This window comes from Xyrauchen texanus, chromosome 38 (assembly GCF_025860055.1).
Source record: "Xyrauchen texanus isolate HMW12.3.18 chromosome 38, RBS_HiC_50CHRs, whole genome shotgun sequence".
In the NCBI taxonomy this organism is placed as follows: domain Eukaryota; kingdom Metazoa; phylum Chordata; class Actinopteri; order Cypriniformes; family Catostomidae; genus Xyrauchen; species Xyrauchen texanus.
The window spans coordinates 4,456,052-4,473,684 of NC_068313.1; the positions used below are offsets into that span (position 1 = coordinate 4,456,052).

The following is a 17,633-nucleotide window of genomic DNA, read 5'->3' on the forward strand; positions in this document are numbered from 1 at the left end:
TTTTTTATTTTTTTAGAATGTACAAGTAATTATGAGTATTAATGATATGCCAAATAATTAATCGAATTGACCACATATAGAAGTATTTGCTGAAAAAAACTCATAAATAACAATAATTCATTGATAAAAATAATAAATAATTATAAATATTTATATTTGAATAATTATAAAAATAATAATTAAAATGCATTACATTATTGTGGCAGACAATTAATGCTATGATAAGACAGAAAGTGGCATTAGAAGGCAATATATTTAATATTTCAATATTATTGGACAGAATCCTATCATTGGCCTACAGTCAGGCCAAATATATAAAAATATATTTATTATAAGGGCTTTTCTTAGGAAGTATCAATGTACATATGGGTCAGATGAACGGTTTTAGAGCGCTTTGGTTGCATCACGCCATAAACACTAACACTAGAAATGTGTCGTCTTGAATGACGAAGCCTTAATTTTATTCTGTACGCTTTCAGAGATTTCACTGTGAAAAAAGCTTGCAGGAACCTCATTTTTTGTTTGATCATCTTCAAATTTGAAAAATAATTTCTTTAGACTTGTGGCTTTGCGAACATTGTATATCTGGGTTGTCTTGGTACTTGTATTATTGTTTTTTTAGATTATAAATACATGTTCAACACAAAATATTTCCATTACTATAAACTTCAGCTTCTCAAACTTTAAAAAATAACAACATATATTACTTCTGAAACTTGAGAAATAAAGCCCAAACTGTCTTCTTTCAAAAGGTACTACAACTGTGTCCATACTCCAAAGGGTCCAGTAAATACAACCATTTAAGTTCAGGTATGTCATTTTCATGGTTTGTGCTCAACAAGGGGGTGCGTATCAACAGGTTAAGGCACAAATAACTTTACATTGGGTGGTCGGGTGGATGGTACTTTCTCCGTGGTGTGCAGGGGGTTTTGGGAACATTGGCATTTCTTGAGCATGAGTTTTCATTTTGTTTGTGTGTGTTTAAATAAGTGGTGATTGGGCACTATAATGTGTTGTTTTGAATGGTATGATGAGTGCTTGTGGCTGTACACAAGCTTGTACACTCAGATGCGTGCTCAGCTCGCACCTTTCCAGTCGAATACATAAGATATACATCCACGTATGTGCGGATGCAATCTTGTTTTTTTTTTAAATAAAAAGTTACAAAAGGGCTTATTCAAACATGCAACCTTATACATCAATGACAATAACATTACCACTAGACCAACCAGTCAGCTCCAAGCAACAGAGCCGCTTGATGTAATTTACCACAAGCTAATAATATCCCACGACAGACAGTAACATGTTTAGAGCTGAAGTTATCACATTAATTATGTGAAATATTTTTTTGAGCACTTGAATTTGTCATAAGGAATGACTATTTATCAAAACAGACTTAATTTAATGTGCATAACCTAATAAATGTTCGTGAGTTTCGCCACTTCACATCCCCTTGAGAGCGGCGAATGCATCAACAGAATGCCCGTGTGCGAGGATCTTGTCATGAGAGGATTAACTTCTTCACACAACCATGTCTCCAGTCAAGTAGTTGTTGTTTGTCAGTTCCTATCAAAGTGTAAGCTTCACAGCTATTTAATTCTCATATTCTTTTATGATTCTCATCTGGGTCTTAAACAGATAGGATGTAATAAAGCATAATATTGTGCTCTTTGGCTGTAAATCCTGCTGTTTAGTCTTAACAGACTCATTACAGTCACATTTTCAAAATGTTATATATTTTACATAAAAATTCAGGTAATAAGGCTAAGTTTTTCTGTTTTGTACAGAAGCCATACCTATCCCACCTGAACAACCCATCATGAAAATTAAAGACCTTGATGATGTCATCATTCCCACCATGGAGATCAAGGTGACTAGAGTCTGTTTCACCAGTGAATCTGTCTTAGGAAGAATATGTATTGTGGTGGGGTGAGCAAGACAGACAGAGTGGGTGTGGCGTCAGGCCTCGGAAAGGCATTTATTTAAAACAAGAATTAACATGACATTTTCAAAAGACGAAATGAAAGTGTCAATGGGGGTTAGTGTCCAAAATAAAAGAGGGATCTAGCGTTCTCATGGTGAAACAGGGCTCTGTGTTGGAAGGAGATGGTCCAGTATATGATTGGGGTCCAATGGCCGCACACAATCCCCTCTTAATGTTCCGGGGCACGAAGAGCGGTGGCTTCTGTGGCGGCCTGACTTCCAAAGGGCCACATGTGATGAGACGGGCGGCCTGGCTTCCTAGACTATCAGGCGTGACGTGTGCTCTCACCCCCGGCGGTACGGCTGTTACCCTCCCCGCTCTGCTTCTGGACCTGCGAGGATGCCATTTTGTGCACAAGCAGATATAAGCCGGCTACCTGAGGAGAGGCATGCTCTTATGTTTAAATGAGCTGTGGTGAGGCTATATTCACGTCAGGTGCACCTCATCATCAGCTGCAGAAACAAGGCTTTTAAATGCACCTCTACTCTCTCCTGTCCATTGTAAAGATGGACTTTGGTCAACAGTTGTTGTTTTTAAATGTACTATATAAATAAATGTGACTGACTGACTGACTGAAATAGACTGCCCACAGAGGTGGGAAGTTGATAATGAGAGGAAGGGGCGGGTCAATCTGCAACAGCACGTTGTCCTCATGGCACTTATAAGCCCATACATAATGGAAAATACAGTGGGCATGTAAGTGACACTTATAAATGTTTATCCATCCATTTTGCAATGTCATTTTTTCCTGGACACATTCTCCAGCTCCTCCTGGGGAATCTCAGGGTGTTCCCTGGCCAGACAAGAGATATCATTCCTCTAGCATGTACTAGGTCTGTCCCAGGGTCTGCTTCCAGTTGGACATGCCCGAAACACCTCCATAGAAAAGTGTCCAAGAGGCATCCTGACTAGATGCCAAAACCACCTCAATTGGCATTTCTTAACACAGAGGAGGAGTGGGTCTACTACGAGCCTCTCCTGGAAGTCTGAGTTTCGCGCCGTATCCCTTATGGTGAGCCCAGACACCCTGCGAAGAAAGCTTATTTAAGCTACTTGAATCTAATGTATTATTCTTTCGGTCAATACTCATAGCTCATGACCATAGGTGAGGGTTGAAACATTTAATGATTGAAACATTTAAACATTGAGACTGGAAAATTTAATGATTCAATTTTAGGTTCCGCTCCCTCTACACCTCTTGAGTCAGTACAACAACCGCATTACTGCAGCTGCTGCACCAATCTACCTGTCAGTCTCATGCTCCGACTTTCCCTCACTTGTGCACAAGCCCTCGAGATACTTAAACTCCTCCACTCGGTGAAGCTGCTCACTCCCCACCTGAAGAGGACAATCCACCCTTTTCCGACAGAGAGCCTTGGCCTCAGATTTATAGGCGCTGACACTCATCCCAACTGCTTCACACTTGGCCGCAAATCACCCCTGTGTATAATAGAGGTCAAAGCCTGACAATGGCAACGTGATAACCTCATCTGCAAATAGCAGAGATGCAAACCTAAGGCCCCCAAACTGGACACACTTCAGCCTTCAGCTGTGCCTTGAAATCCTGTCCATGAGTATCACACAGACAAGCAACAGCCTACTGGGAACAAACGTAAATTGCTGAAGAGAATAATGACACAGTGTCACCCCTTAATATCCCCTGGGGAATGTGGTTATAAGACTCCAAGTCTTATAACACATGCAGACAGAATGAACAAACTCCCAAGCCCCCGTTGGACCCTTGCTAGGATATAGAGCTGTTCTACTGTTCAGTGACATGGACAGAATCTACATAGCTCCTCCTCAAGCCGAGGTTCAACATTTGGCCTGAGTCTCCTTTCCAGTATCCTGGCATAGGCTTTCCCTTGTAGACTGAGAAGTGTGATCCTTCTGTAATTGAAACACACCCTACGAGTATAGGCACTTCCAGGTACTGATCTCCACGCTGTGCTGAAAAGGCGTGTCTACCTTTACAGCCCCAAAATATACAGGGCCTTCTGCATCTCAGTGCCAGTCTCATCGACAATTGCTATGGATTGCAGGCCATTGGTAGCCTTATGTTCAATGATGTGGAAATGAACAAACAATACATGTACTTCTTAAGCCACATTTTGTGTCCTATCAATGCTTTACTTGTCTACCATATTAATATCTTTGAAATATCTGATATATTTGTATTGTATATTATATTTATTGTTATTTTGATCATTATATATTTAAATATTGTTATTTGTTGGCTCTTTGTAGTGTTTTTAGTATGTATTGTGTATGTGGATGTGCCATTTAGGTGGATCCATCAGGCAGATATGAAGACCTTGTGACTGTCAGGTCATTCAAAGCTCACTTTCACTTGGCTGGAGGGGTCAACCTTCCCAAGATAATCGACTGTGTGGGCTCAGACGGCAAGAGCAGGAGACAGCTAGTCAAGGTCTGGTTTTCCAAGAGCACACCATCATCTCCTCAGAGATATAACATTTTCTTATTGAAAGTTCAGTGTAGTAGGTAGTAGGTACATGTTTTTGGGTGGTTCCCAGAGATAGTTCTCCATTCATATTCATCTTGTATGTCATAATTGTCTTCAGTTATTCCCCTGATATAAGGAACGGATTATTCATGCTCTGATTCAAGTGTTTGGACACAGAACCCTCTTTTTGTTAATTACTAGGGAAGTTATTATTGAAGGAGTTAAAGTGAGTAATTGGAAAAGAAAACCCACAAAGCCTTTTGAATATCATTAATGTGCCGTGTCACTCTCATTGGATGATCTTATTAAACCTAATTTATTTAGAGGAAGCTACCTTAATGACTACAAGAATGACAACATTCATTTTTAGTTGGACTTGTAAGGTTATACCTCAACGTGCCTCTCCTAATGATGGAAGAATAGTTGTTTTAAGGGGTGCGATGGTTTCGAACATTAACAAAATGACATAGGTGCTTTTCACATTGGGCACATTTGCTGTTGTCCGAATTCAAGTGTGGTTGCTCCCGGCGACCCCTAGACTGTTGGTCTCATTTCAGACTCACAAATGATTATCTTTTTTGAGGACACAGCTGGTTGCACGCTCACTCACGCAGGTATATAAAGGTATGTCACCTTTTCTGTGTCCCGCAATGTTCCCCTGTCATTCGTGGTGAAATTGTGTGCTTGTTTTTGTGCAACTGATGATGTCACCATGTTCAAATTGGAAAAAACGCATGTACAAGTCATTTTACTTCCTGAACAAGTGTGGACCTGAGGACAGATTGTATTCTCACTCATGCAAACCACACCACAGTTCCATTGTAACCAAGCTCAGACCACCTCCTACAGGTTGTCTTGGGGTTGGCTCCATGGTCTGCTCCCCAGTCCTCAAAACTGCTCTCACATGACTTACTTTTCATGTGAACCGTGCTCTGTTTCAGACTAAACTGCCAGTGTGAAACTTTGTAAACTGCCACATTTTTGTGTAAAGGAGTATGTCATGTTCTGTGGTGGTATCACTGAAATAAGCTTGAGTTTATTGTTTGTTGAGTGTCAAGTAAAGGCAGATATATCACATTTGATGTATCTGAAATGTTTAACTGAAATACAGTATATTCCACTTTATCTTATAATAGACTAATAGTATAATAGTGTTTGTTTAAAACATGTTTAGGTTTGTTATTCAGTGTATGATCTGACACTAGGTTTTGTGTTGTGTCACAGGGTCAGGATGACCTGAGACAGGATGCAGTGATGCAACAGGTCTTTCATATGTGCTCAACACTCCTGCAGCGCAACGCAGAAACGCGCAAGAGGAAACTGAACATCCGTCGCTATAAAGTAAAGACACCTCTAATACATTACCCAAATAGAACCTGTATGTCACTGTGACCTCTATTCAGTGTGTGTGTTTTCAACATGATTTTTCTTTTTACATGTTACAAGACATGATGTTAGAATTACATATATGTGTATATATGTATATATATTTGTGTGTGTGTATATAACTTTACAGATCTTTATTGTAAAGGGTTTAAACCATGTTTTTCATGCTTGTTCAATGAACTATAAACAAATAATGAACATGCACCTTTGGAACGGTCATTAAATGGTAAATGGTCTGCACTTATATAGCGCCTTTTTAACCTTAAAGGGGTCATATAATGCCATTTTTGTACAAGTTAATATGAATCTTTAGGGTCTAAATGAAAACTTTGTAATATACTTTTATTAAAAATTCTCATTAGTATTTTAAGAAAACACTAATTTTACCTGCTCAAAAACAGCTCTTTTTTCAGCACGCCGTTTCAGAGCATATGACTTTAAATGATAATGAGCTTTGGTCACCCCGCCCCTCCGTTCTGGAGTTATTCTCCGTATAACTGTTTTTTTGACATTACTTCTTAATCAGTAACATACAAGTAAACCAGGTGTAACTAGTGTTACCATGTTAACTGTAACACCTGCGTACACAGTTTTTAATAACACAATAACCATAACGCGTTGTTCATTATAAACGTGGGATTATGAATTATATTGAGAACGTCGTAACGTTATGGAAAACATGCCGTAATGTACCCTGAGTGTAAACATTAGCCACATTCATTGTGAAGCATGCAAGCGATTTGCAAAGATTAATATAAATGTTAATAAAACGTTACACTTCTTCTGGCGGTGCAGAGGGAATATAAATAGTTGGTACCGAATCTTTTTTCAGCAGCAGCTTCTTAGCAAAACCAGCTTATACTGACCCTCGTTTATAAAGCAGTCTGGTGAAAAATGATTCGCACAAACATGAACACATTGACGTTGCTCGTGGGGAATATTCCCATCGTAAACAAAACTCAGCCACTGCGTCTTCAGCGGTTCAGATTTAGGAACATCAAAATGACTGCTGTGTTCGTTATTACACCGAAGAACCGAACACGACAATCGCTTAGGCGCCATTCTGCTCCAGTGTATCAACAATGATGACGGACTATGATTGACAGCTCCCTCACAAGCGAGGGCGGGTCTGTGTTGAAACACTGCTGTCAATCAACAATCCTGGGAGGGGCGTCCGACCGTGTGACGTCACACGGTCGAACGGCTCGATTTGAGGCAGGGGAAAATATATAAGGAGATTAAAACAAAAACACTGGATGGATTTTTATCATAATAGGATGGTTGTGTACAGGCACAGCCAACACACATTTCAGTACAATCAACTTGAAAAAGTGCATGTACCATTATATGACCCCTTTAACGGTATTCAAAGCGCTTTACACTGTGACCCATTCACCCATTCATACACATATTCATATAGGCGCTAGCCTGCCATTGGGAGCAACTTGGGGTTCAGTGTCTTGCCCAAGGACACTTCGTCATGTGGGCCGGGATTCGAACCACCAACCCTGCAATTAGTGGCCGACCCGCTCTACCAACTGAGCCACAGACGCCCCGTTAGGACATTAACAGCTTACAGATGGTAGGCAATTAAGGTCACAGTTTTAAAAACTTAGGACACTAAAGAAACCTGTCTACTGACTCTGAAAAACACCAAAAGAAAGATGCACAGAGTCCCTGCTCATCTGCGTGAACGTGCCTTTGGCATGCTGCATGGAGACATGAGGACTGCAGATGTGGCCAGGGCAATAAATTGCAATGTCCATACTGTGAGACGCCTAAGACAGTGCTACACGGAGACAGGAAGGACAGCTGATGATTTTATATATATATATATATATATATATATATATATACACACACTCGCGGTTGAAGTCAGAAGTTTACATACACTTTGGTTGAAGTCATTAAAACTTTAAAAACTTTAAAAACATTTTAGCCACTCCACGGGATTTAATGTTAGCAAACTATAGTTTGTCTTTTAGGACATCTACTTTGTGCGTGACACAAGTAATTTTTCCAACAATTTACAGACAGATTGTTTCACATTTAATTGACTATATCACAATTCCAATGGGTCAGAAGTTTACATACGATGATGTCAAGCCTTTAGAAAATTAGCCAATTAGCTTCTGATAGGAGCTGTACTGAATTGGAGGTGTACCTGAGGATGTATTTTAAGGCCTACCGTCAAACTCTGGGAAAATCAAAAGAAATCAGCCAAAACCTCAGAAAAAAAGTTGTGGACCTCCACAAGTCTGGTTCATACTTGGGAGCAATTTCCAAATGCCTGAAGGTACCACGTGCATCTGTACAAACAATAGTACACAAGTTTAAACGCCATGGGACCATGCAGCCATCATACCACTCAGGAAGGAGATGCATTCTGTCTCCTAGAGATGAACGTAGTTTGGTGCTTTAGTGCAAATCAATCCCAGAACAACAGAAAAGGACCTTTTGAAGATGCTGGAGGAAACAGGTTGACACAATCTATATCCACAGTAAAACTGGTCCTATATCGACATAACCTGAAAGGCTGCTCATCAAGAAGAAAGCCACTGCTCCAAAACTGCCATAAAAAAGCCAGACTACAGTTTGAAAGTGCACATGGGTACAAAGATCTTACTTTTTGGAGAAATGTCCTCTGGTCTGATGAAGCAAAAATTGAACTGTTTGGCCATAATGACCATTGTTATATTTGGAGGAAAAAGGAAATTCCATTGTTGACTTTTAGAATGTTGGTGATTGCAGCTATGATTAAAATATGATTTAATCATCACTGAGCCATGTGTGTGTGTACCAGGTGGTACCGTTTTCCCAGCGCAGTGGTGTGTTGGAGTGGTGTTCTGGTACTGTGCCCATTGGTGAATTCCTGGTGGACCCTCAGAAGGGAGCACACAAACGCTTTCGCCCACAGGACTGGACCAACATGGCCTGTCGCAAGAAAATGATGGTACTGCTTTTTATGAACTTATTCCCCAGCTTTTTCTTTCATACAGCCATTGTCCTATTCTAAATACTGTATATTTATTTTGATTGCTTTTAAAATTAGAACTTTTATTAAATATTTTTGTTTATAATACTCTCACTGTAACGTTTAGGATGCTCAGAGGATGGAATTTGATGGCAAACTTCAAGCGTTCACAGAGGTGTGCCAGAGCTTCCGGCCAGTGTTCAGATACTTCTGCATGGAGCGCTTTCTGGACCCAGCAGTGTGGCTGGAGAGACGTCTAGCATACACTCGCAGTGTGGCCACCTCTTCTATAGGTACAAAACACACACTTGCACAATACCAACATTAACTGGGTTTCTATCATGACTGTAAACTCCTTTACCTTGTGCAACCCAACATCCTTCTGTGTGGACATTGTGTTTTGTCTTCGCTATATGCTATACATAATTTAATTTAAACCCACTGATCTCAGCTCAGGACACTCTGGGCTGTCAGTAAAGGGTTAAAAGTTTCAGAAAGTCATGTGACAAATCAACATGGCGCCAATCTTTTGAAGTTTGTCTTTTGAAAAAATGCCAACAAAACTACATCTTGTAGGGAACCTCATTAAGTTTTTACATTAAAACCTGTTTGAGTAAAATGATTAGTCTCTAGTTTTTCCTGACTATGTCGCAAAACGGCACACTGTTAAACACTGTGATCACTAGCATGGACTATATGATTTCCCTTCGAAATCATATATTCACAGTGCATTATCACAAAGAATTAATGGGTTCATCCAAAACTGAAAAATTTTGCTTTCAGAGGATTTATATGGAGTTAGTATGAAAAAAAGGTGCATTTCAAACTGTTCTGAGACCAGTGCAGATAGACATCACTATGGCGTTCAGTCAATCACTAAATAGGGGGCAAACGAGCATCCTATAACTTTCTATGCAGTTAAGTGCATTCCCTCCTACAATCCGACCAAAAGTTCAGATTCAGGCTCCAGATGATGTTTGGACCACTCAACATGTTTGGCAGACATGGGACAATGATAATCAGTACATAGATTCAGAATTTATCATGTACAATTTTATTTTAACATGGTTGGCAGTGATTGGATGATGAATTAATAATTCTAATTTCCAATTGGTAAAATGCTTCAGTTCTGTTTGACAGTGCAAAGATAGAACATTGAGATTTTGTTGCTAATGTAGAAAAACATTGTTACATAAAAGTCAAATTATTTTTATTTATTATTAATTATTTGTGCTTTTTCTTAGATAAGAATATCAGCTGTAATGTCTGAAAAACATGAATGACCAACACTCCTGTTAGCAAACAATTTGATTAAAAAAAAAAAATCTATAGACATTCTATAGCTTGATATTATTTAAAATGTCAAAACTTGGTCCTGCTTGCCTCATATGAGGGTATAAAATTTTAGAAACACAAAAAATGTTTTTGTTGTTGTGCGTGTTTATTAGGTGCTACTAGTTACAAATCAAAAAGAGAAATTAAAAATACACACCGCGTTTTTGGGTCTCGTGAGGTTAAAGTTGAAGTGCACCAAACAGAGTTGCAAAGAAATGATTGTTTCCAAACATTCAGAAATTCAGAGGACATACAATATGTTTTTGTCATAACAAAACAGAACAAACAATAGTAGTATTTCGTCTGGAAAGAGTGTCACCTATGTGTCAATGTAGTGGTGGTACATTTATTTTTAATGTAGATATACATTAAACCCTTATACTGTGTTTGTTTGAAATGGTTTATATTCTAAAATATTTTTTGTTCACTGTGTAAATGTCTTAGTTAACACCCAAATCACCCTGACATTGCTTAAACAGGTATCATAAAAATGTAGTAGTTTTTTTGCTATATTTATTCATTGTTGTGGATAAACCATAGGCATTTAATTAAAATCACTGTTTTTAACTCTTATAAGGGTCAAAAATGACCCGAACATAACAGTAGGGTTACAGGCAACACTTTCTCTGGAAAATGGAAAATAAGTTCAGGAAAACATAAAACTGAATCTATGATGGGTATGATAACGTCACAGTTTTAAAAAGTTTCAATCAGCATCATTTGCAACAGCAATGTTCAATACATCACAGAAAGTTTACGTTTTCAAGGCATAAGAACACATGAACGAATATAAGATGTAGTAAAAACACAGAATTGGCCTGATAGGGCAAGTGACAGTTCCACCAACTACACTTCACTTTAATCAAATGTTTGGTATTAATGATGGATCGTCCACTGATGCCACAGGTTTGCTATAACTGTTTGCCAGAACTGTAGCAAATTGTGGTATTGCCAAAGGGTTGCTGCCGGTTCACCGCGGAATCCAGAATTTCTTCCTATGAGCTTGCATTCTCCTGCGTTCTGATGGCTTTGAATGGGAGTGAATGGAGCGTGAAGTGTAGCGTGACCATGGCTTAATTCATAGAATATTAAAATGAAGTGTATTAAATGTTTTTTTTTTTTTTCTGACAGTGGGTTACATCGTTGGCCTGGGCGATCGACATATTCAGAACATTCTTATTGACGAACAGACGGCAGAACTGGTGCACATAGACCTGGGTATGTGTACAGAGCAACCTGAAGTTTCAGAATGTTTTCGCTCTATTTATGATTTCATTTTCACCTATAACTACATTGTCTCACCACACAGGGGTTGCATTTGAGCAGGGTAAAATCTTACCCACCCCTGAGACAGTTCCATTCAGACTGTCTCGAGACATTGTGGATGGGATGGGCATCACTGGGGTGGAGGGTGTCTTCAGAAGGTAAGTCTTTATGAGGTGACCCAGCTCTTGGGTTGGTTCACATGTGAAGAACAAAACTCTTTATAACAAGAAGAGAACCAAGTGAAAAAGAACGCAGTTTTCAGTTTGTATTCACACTGATCATGACCTTGAAATTAGACTCAGATTTGCAGTCCACTTTAGTTGTGATCAGGTCAGAGTCTAGTTTACATTCACACTGTTGTTTTTTGAAATCCAGACCACTATAATATTAAATACGTTTAAATATTTATTATGACACTGGATGCATTTGTGGCATTAAAGGGATAGTTCACCCAAAAATGAAAATTCTCTCATCATTTGCTTACCCTCATGACATCCCAGGTGTGTATGACTTTTGATCTTCTGCAGAAGGTCCTTAAAATAAAGTGGATAAGGATCAGACCATTTGAATCTCCTAAAATCACAGGCACGTCATCCATATGACCCCAACAAAATGAGCGGTTAAATTAATGTCTTCTAAAGTGACATGTTTTTCAGCTTTTGGTGCGAAATAGATCAGTATTTAAGTACATTTTACCTGTAATTAATTGCTTCTGGTCAGCAGCAGTATACACTTTCATGAGAGGGCGGAGCTGATCACCATCCACTAGCATTTTAAGGACCTACTGAACTGAGATATTTTTTCTGCTGAAAAAAGACATCATGAGGGTGAGTAAATGATGAGAGAATTTTGGGTGAACTAGCCCTTTAAGTTGATAGATATTTAGGTTTCTATGGAAAGAACTGGACTATAATTATTATCATTACTATCTAGATGTTGTGAGAAAACAATGGAAGTGATGAGGAGTTCTCAGGAAGCACTGTTAACCATTGTGGAGGTAAGCACAGATTTATTCAACACATCTCTAAACTGACAGATGACATTGATCAGTAAATGATTGTGGCTCTTAACCTTGATTGTGTGTGCAGGTGTTGCTGTACGACCCTCTGTTTGATTGGACCATGAATCCTCTGAAGGCCTTCTACCTGCAGCAGCATGACGAGCAGGCGGAGTTGAATGCCACACTCAACCCCACGCCGGGTGGAGACGAGCTCGATGCCCACCGCAAAGCCAGGTAACTCACTCGCACACAAACCCGCTCTGTTTAATTGTTAATTACCAATTCATTTGCATAAAGCAAAACATGAGTGTGTCATTAGCTTTAAATTAGCGGACTTCATGATGTGTCATATGTAACAGATTTAAATGATTGAAATAAGATATTTAATTTGAAATCCCCTTCCAACCTCACAACTCGGCAACTGTGTTTCATCTAGAATTCAGAGTTTCCCACTGGTAAATATGACCTTGCCTGGTCATTCATGTGCTTGAAACTCGTAATTAGGACTTTTGACTCCACTTGAAGGATGCATATATAGTTCCGAAACAATGGTTAGTTATATTTCCATATCATTAAACATAAGCCTATAATTGGCCTATAGTCCACACTATGAAAAATGTTTGTCTGGTAACCTAGAAAATGTGCTCCATGTGGTAGCATATAAATGAAGGAAGGCATAATGTACAGTCACCTGATTGTTATTGCAAAATAAACCCTGACAGGGTGATCAGGACCCCCTACGCAAAGCAATAGGAAGTGTAATTGAGCTTGAAATCATGGTGGTGCCTAGAGATTTCAATGGCAAGATATATTGTGAAAAAAAGAGTTGTACACACCAAGCACTTTAATAGGAACATTAACATTTAATATTGTCCTAAAAAAAGTGCCCATTGTGGTCAGCTGCTGTTGTATCCCATCTACCTCAAGGCTCGACGAGTTGTGCGTTCTGAGGTGTTATTCTGCTCACTACAGTTATACAGAGTGGCTATCTGAGTTGCTGTAGCATTTCTGTCAGCTCGAACCAGTCTGGCCATTCTCCGTTGACCTCTCTCATCAATAAGGCATTTGCATTCACAGAACTGTCACTCACTGGATGGTTTTTTGTTTTTGGCGCCATTCCTATAGTTAACTAGAGACTGTTGTGCATGAAAATCCCAGGAGATCAGTAGTTACAGAAATACTCAAACCAGCCCATCTGGCACCAACAATCATGCCACTGTCCAAATCACTGAGATCAAAAATGTAATGAAAAGTTGATGTGAACATTAACTGATGCTCATGATCTGTATCTGAATGATTTTATGCATCACTACTGCATCATGATTGTCTGATTAGATAGTTCCATGATTAAGTAGGTGTACTGTTCCTAATAAAGTGCTCAGTTAGTGCATTTTGGTCTTTCCTTAGCTAAAACCAATTGGATTGCTTCCGAAGATATGCTGACTGTCTGTTGGGTTTAAACCACTATCTTGTGGGTTACCTTTATGCTGGCTTTTTGTCATTTTTGGAGCTTAAATGTTTGGTCACCATTCACTTGGATTGTATGGACAGACATTATATCTCCATTAAAATATCTCAGTTTGAGTTCTGTGTGATATTAAACGATGAGAGAATTATATTTATTTATTTTTTTACACATTTTTGGGTTCTCGAGTGAGAACTTCAAGCAATTCAGTCTCAGAAGCCACTTTGTCCCTTTTCCCACCCACGGGAGAAAATTATGGTACGATTAGAGAAATGTCCTAATTGTGACATTGGAACCCCCAGCAACAAATCATTTCTTACACCATCTATACCACCAAACGTGATAAATCGTATCACAGCACATACTGAACAGGCAAAGCCGCTTTAGATGGAGAAGATGAGATATGTAAGGCCTAAGCAGACGATAAATCATCCTCAGACTCTTCGTGCTCCATATCCCGTCCTCGCTTCCCTCACTCATGTGGTCCCTCGAAAGCAGCAGTGGTTGGATATTGTAAGAAGAGGGGATCGGCGTCAGCTTTCTGAAGAAAGCAAGCCAAGATAAAAGCGTTTTGAGTTCCATGCGCTCGCAATGAACAAAATTAATCTCAGAGACTGCTTGAAACTGCTTCAGCATGGGCTTGGCCCAGGCAAACAAACAGAGGAGAAAAATATGTTTTAAGCAAGTGGCTGTTTTGGATTCTTTAGCTAGAAACACAATTTAACAATACAACACTATAAACCTTAGTGCAAAGGATACGCATATCATTGGAAGCACTTGCAGGGAGATGATAGTAATCCACTCTGTTTAGATCGCAGATAAGAACGACAAAGCTATAATTCAGGCTTGCAGAGCATGAGATATGTTACCTCGACTTTGAAGGAGAAAATTTTGGATGAAATGGTGCTGTGCTCCGGTTTAAATGTCCGTGATGATGCGTGTATAAGGGGTGGAGCATCAAGTGCCATCTGCCAATGAATTGGCATTATTCTCTATGGGTTTTATTGATCGTAACTCCATGGAGAAGTTCCCATAGCGTCAGCTACTGATGCAGAGTCGAGGGACCAACTTGAAAGGGAACTGCTTGAATCTAGGATGTTTAGTTAAAACAATGAAACATGCTCTTGAATGCATGAATGTATAAATGTGTCTGGCGGTGTGAGTTCCCTCATTTTGTGCTGGTTGTGCTCTGGAAGTTTGGTTTGTACCTGTACAGCTGGAGCTGCGCTGACTGCCCCCTGCTGACTAGGAGTCGGTACTTCAAGCTTGATTTCAAGAGTTGGAAAAATTCCTTATTTTCGGAATTTATATGTATTATGGTCAGGGGACTTCCTTAATTGCATTCTAATTATTTTTTATACTAGTAATCGCATTCAATTAATACATTAAGTAGGCAGCCCTAATAAAATATATGATAGTTAACAGGTTGTCAAGAGTAATTATCTCTTACTATAATTCTCTGCATCACTGAATTGCTGTACTGTATAGACTGGGAAAAAAAAAACTGCAGTTAATTAAACACCAAACAATGATTCAAGTACAAATCTTAAGTTATCAGTATCTGGATTCCTAATTGATACACCCCTTGTAGGAATGTACCAAGTACATTTTAATGGACAGATCCAAAACCTTGACCACAGAACTATACAAACTGAAATGTGAGAAATTTAAACCATTGTCCCCCTAGATCTCACATGGTAAGAGAAAATGTTTAATGTCCTGTGTAATGTGTTGCAGCAGTGACAGTCAGAGCTTTAATAAAGTGGCGGAGCGAGTGTTACTGCGACTGCAGGAGAAGCTGAAGGGTGTGGAGGAGGGGACGGTGCTCAGTGTTGGGGGGCAGGTAAACCTCCTCATCCAGCAGGCCATTGACCCCAAAAACCTCAGCCGACTCTTCTCTGGATGGCAGGCCTGGGTCTGATTCACACGCGAAATATGTGCACATGTGCGATTAGAAAGCTGCCATGCCAAATGAAACTGCTGACACTCACAAACATTGAAAATAGCAAATGAATGTGAAATGTTACTAACAGCAGGTATGCGGAAATGCCATATGATTGTATCCTCGTGATATGCAACAAAATATAGATGATTTGTGAATGTCTTCTTTTAAAGCACTTCTTGCACTATTATTCATTAAAATAATAAAAAGAAATAAGTTTAGCACTATAGCCATAAAGCTCACATGTTTAAGGGCTTGAATACATTTATTTTTTGTAATGTTTGTTGCTCCATGTCAGGAGGCATATTTGGAACATGATAGAAAATGCTTCTGTAACAAATTGAAAATGTTGTGATTTTTATTTTAATACATTAAAATTGAGAAAACAAAAACACCACAAGCTTTGGTTTGTATCTAATAAAGGAATTGTACTGGTTCAATACAAGTTAAGCTCAATTACAAGCATTTGTTGCATAATGTTGATTTCCACACACACAAATGGAGTACTTTCATCGTTTATTAAAAAAAAAAAAAATATTGGAAGGCACTTATAATGGGGGGTTACTGGCACGACAACAAAGTTGTTATATTGGGTATATCTTTACACATAAAAGGTTAGTGAGCGATTTTATCATATTCAATCATGTTAACATGTCTAATGTTTGTCCTGTGGGTATTGCATGTTTATCAACTATTCACTTTCATTGCAAGTGCTTTACTGTATATATATATATAAATAAGGGATGAGTCAGATTTATTGTGGTAAACTATATTATGCCACAAATGCTGTTGGTTGAGCTTAACTTGTATTGATCCTGTAATATTCATTTAATGTAATTTTTATAATGGGTGTTTACTAGCATAGGAAAAATTTAAAAAAGTAATACAATGCAATGAAACTGATATATGCATTAAATGCAGTAATGATGAATGCTTGTTTAACAGTATTTGAAGGGTAAAACGGTGTTAAAGGTCCAGGGGTCAAAGGCACTTTTGATTTGATTTTCTCCCAAAAACACTAAACAGCAACAAAAACTGCCAAAGTACTTCCAATAACACCTGTTTGTCACTGTACACTGCAAAATATTCCTGATCTAATAGAAAATGCTAATTTATGTAGCTATTGAGAATGCCTGAAATTCTCTCATTTTAGACAAAATACTTATTTTCAGTTTTGTTTAAGGTGATTGAATGAAATGTTTTTCCATAACACCCCAATAAGTGAAAGAACAGTATTTGGAGTAAAAAGCCCCAAGAAAACTAAACCAACTAAAGTCGGGCGAATAGATTTGTTCTGAAATATTTTCAAAGTGGGCTTTGAAAAGTGTTTATAGAATACTTGAGATAGAGGTGTTTTTATTATTATTATTAAATAAGCATCATCTTAATTTGTCACTGAAAATAGCATTTTGCTGTCTAAAAATTATTTGCTCAAGTTGACAAATTGTGCCCTATAACGGTTGTCCCAATATAGTGGCGTAACTTCAATCTTGCGGGCTCCGATGCAAAGAAACCATCGGGCCTCCTCCTTGGGGGGCCTTGGTCGTTTTTCATTACCCTCAGGCCCGTTGTCATTTTAATGATTTTGGTCAATCATTGTGGGGGCCCCCAGGGCCTTGGGCAACCACCCACCCACCCTGCTCTCCTCCTAGTTATGTGCCTGTCCCTATATTTACACGATAACCCCCCTGGGGGCCTTTTACCCTTTAAGTGTGGAGTGAAAGGATCCCGTGTCACATAAAAAAAAAAAAAAAAAAAATACAAATAAAAGCAACCTTCTGTTATGATTTCTTTTCACACAAATGATGTAGCTCCAT

General features: G+C 38.8%; 1 protein-coding gene across 1 annotated transcript in view; it reads left to right on the forward strand.

The window, feature by feature from the left end:
- Positions 1–17,286, forward strand: part of atm (ATM serine/threonine kinase) — a 117,069-nt gene extending 99,783 nt beyond the window's left edge. Inside the window, exons 54-63 of the mRNA XM_052110090.1 lie at positions 1,788–1,870; positions 4,272–4,412; positions 5,673–5,789; positions 8,638–8,787; positions 8,936–9,101; positions 11,275–11,361; positions 11,453–11,567; positions 12,343–12,406; positions 12,498–12,643; positions 15,612–17,286. Of these exons, the coding sequence (XP_051966050.1) occupies positions 1,788–1,870; positions 4,272–4,412; positions 5,673–5,789; positions 8,638–8,787; positions 8,936–9,101; positions 11,275–11,361; positions 11,453–11,567; positions 12,343–12,406; positions 12,498–12,643; positions 15,612–15,795 (1,253 nt within the window). The 3' untranslated portion in view covers positions 15,796–17,286. The remainder of the gene's footprint in view (positions 1–1,787; positions 1,871–4,271; positions 4,413–5,672; positions 5,790–8,637; positions 8,788–8,935; positions 9,102–11,274; positions 11,362–11,452; positions 11,568–12,342; positions 12,407–12,497; positions 12,644–15,611) is intronic.
- The last annotated feature ends 347 nt before the right edge of the window (positions 17,287–17,633 follow it).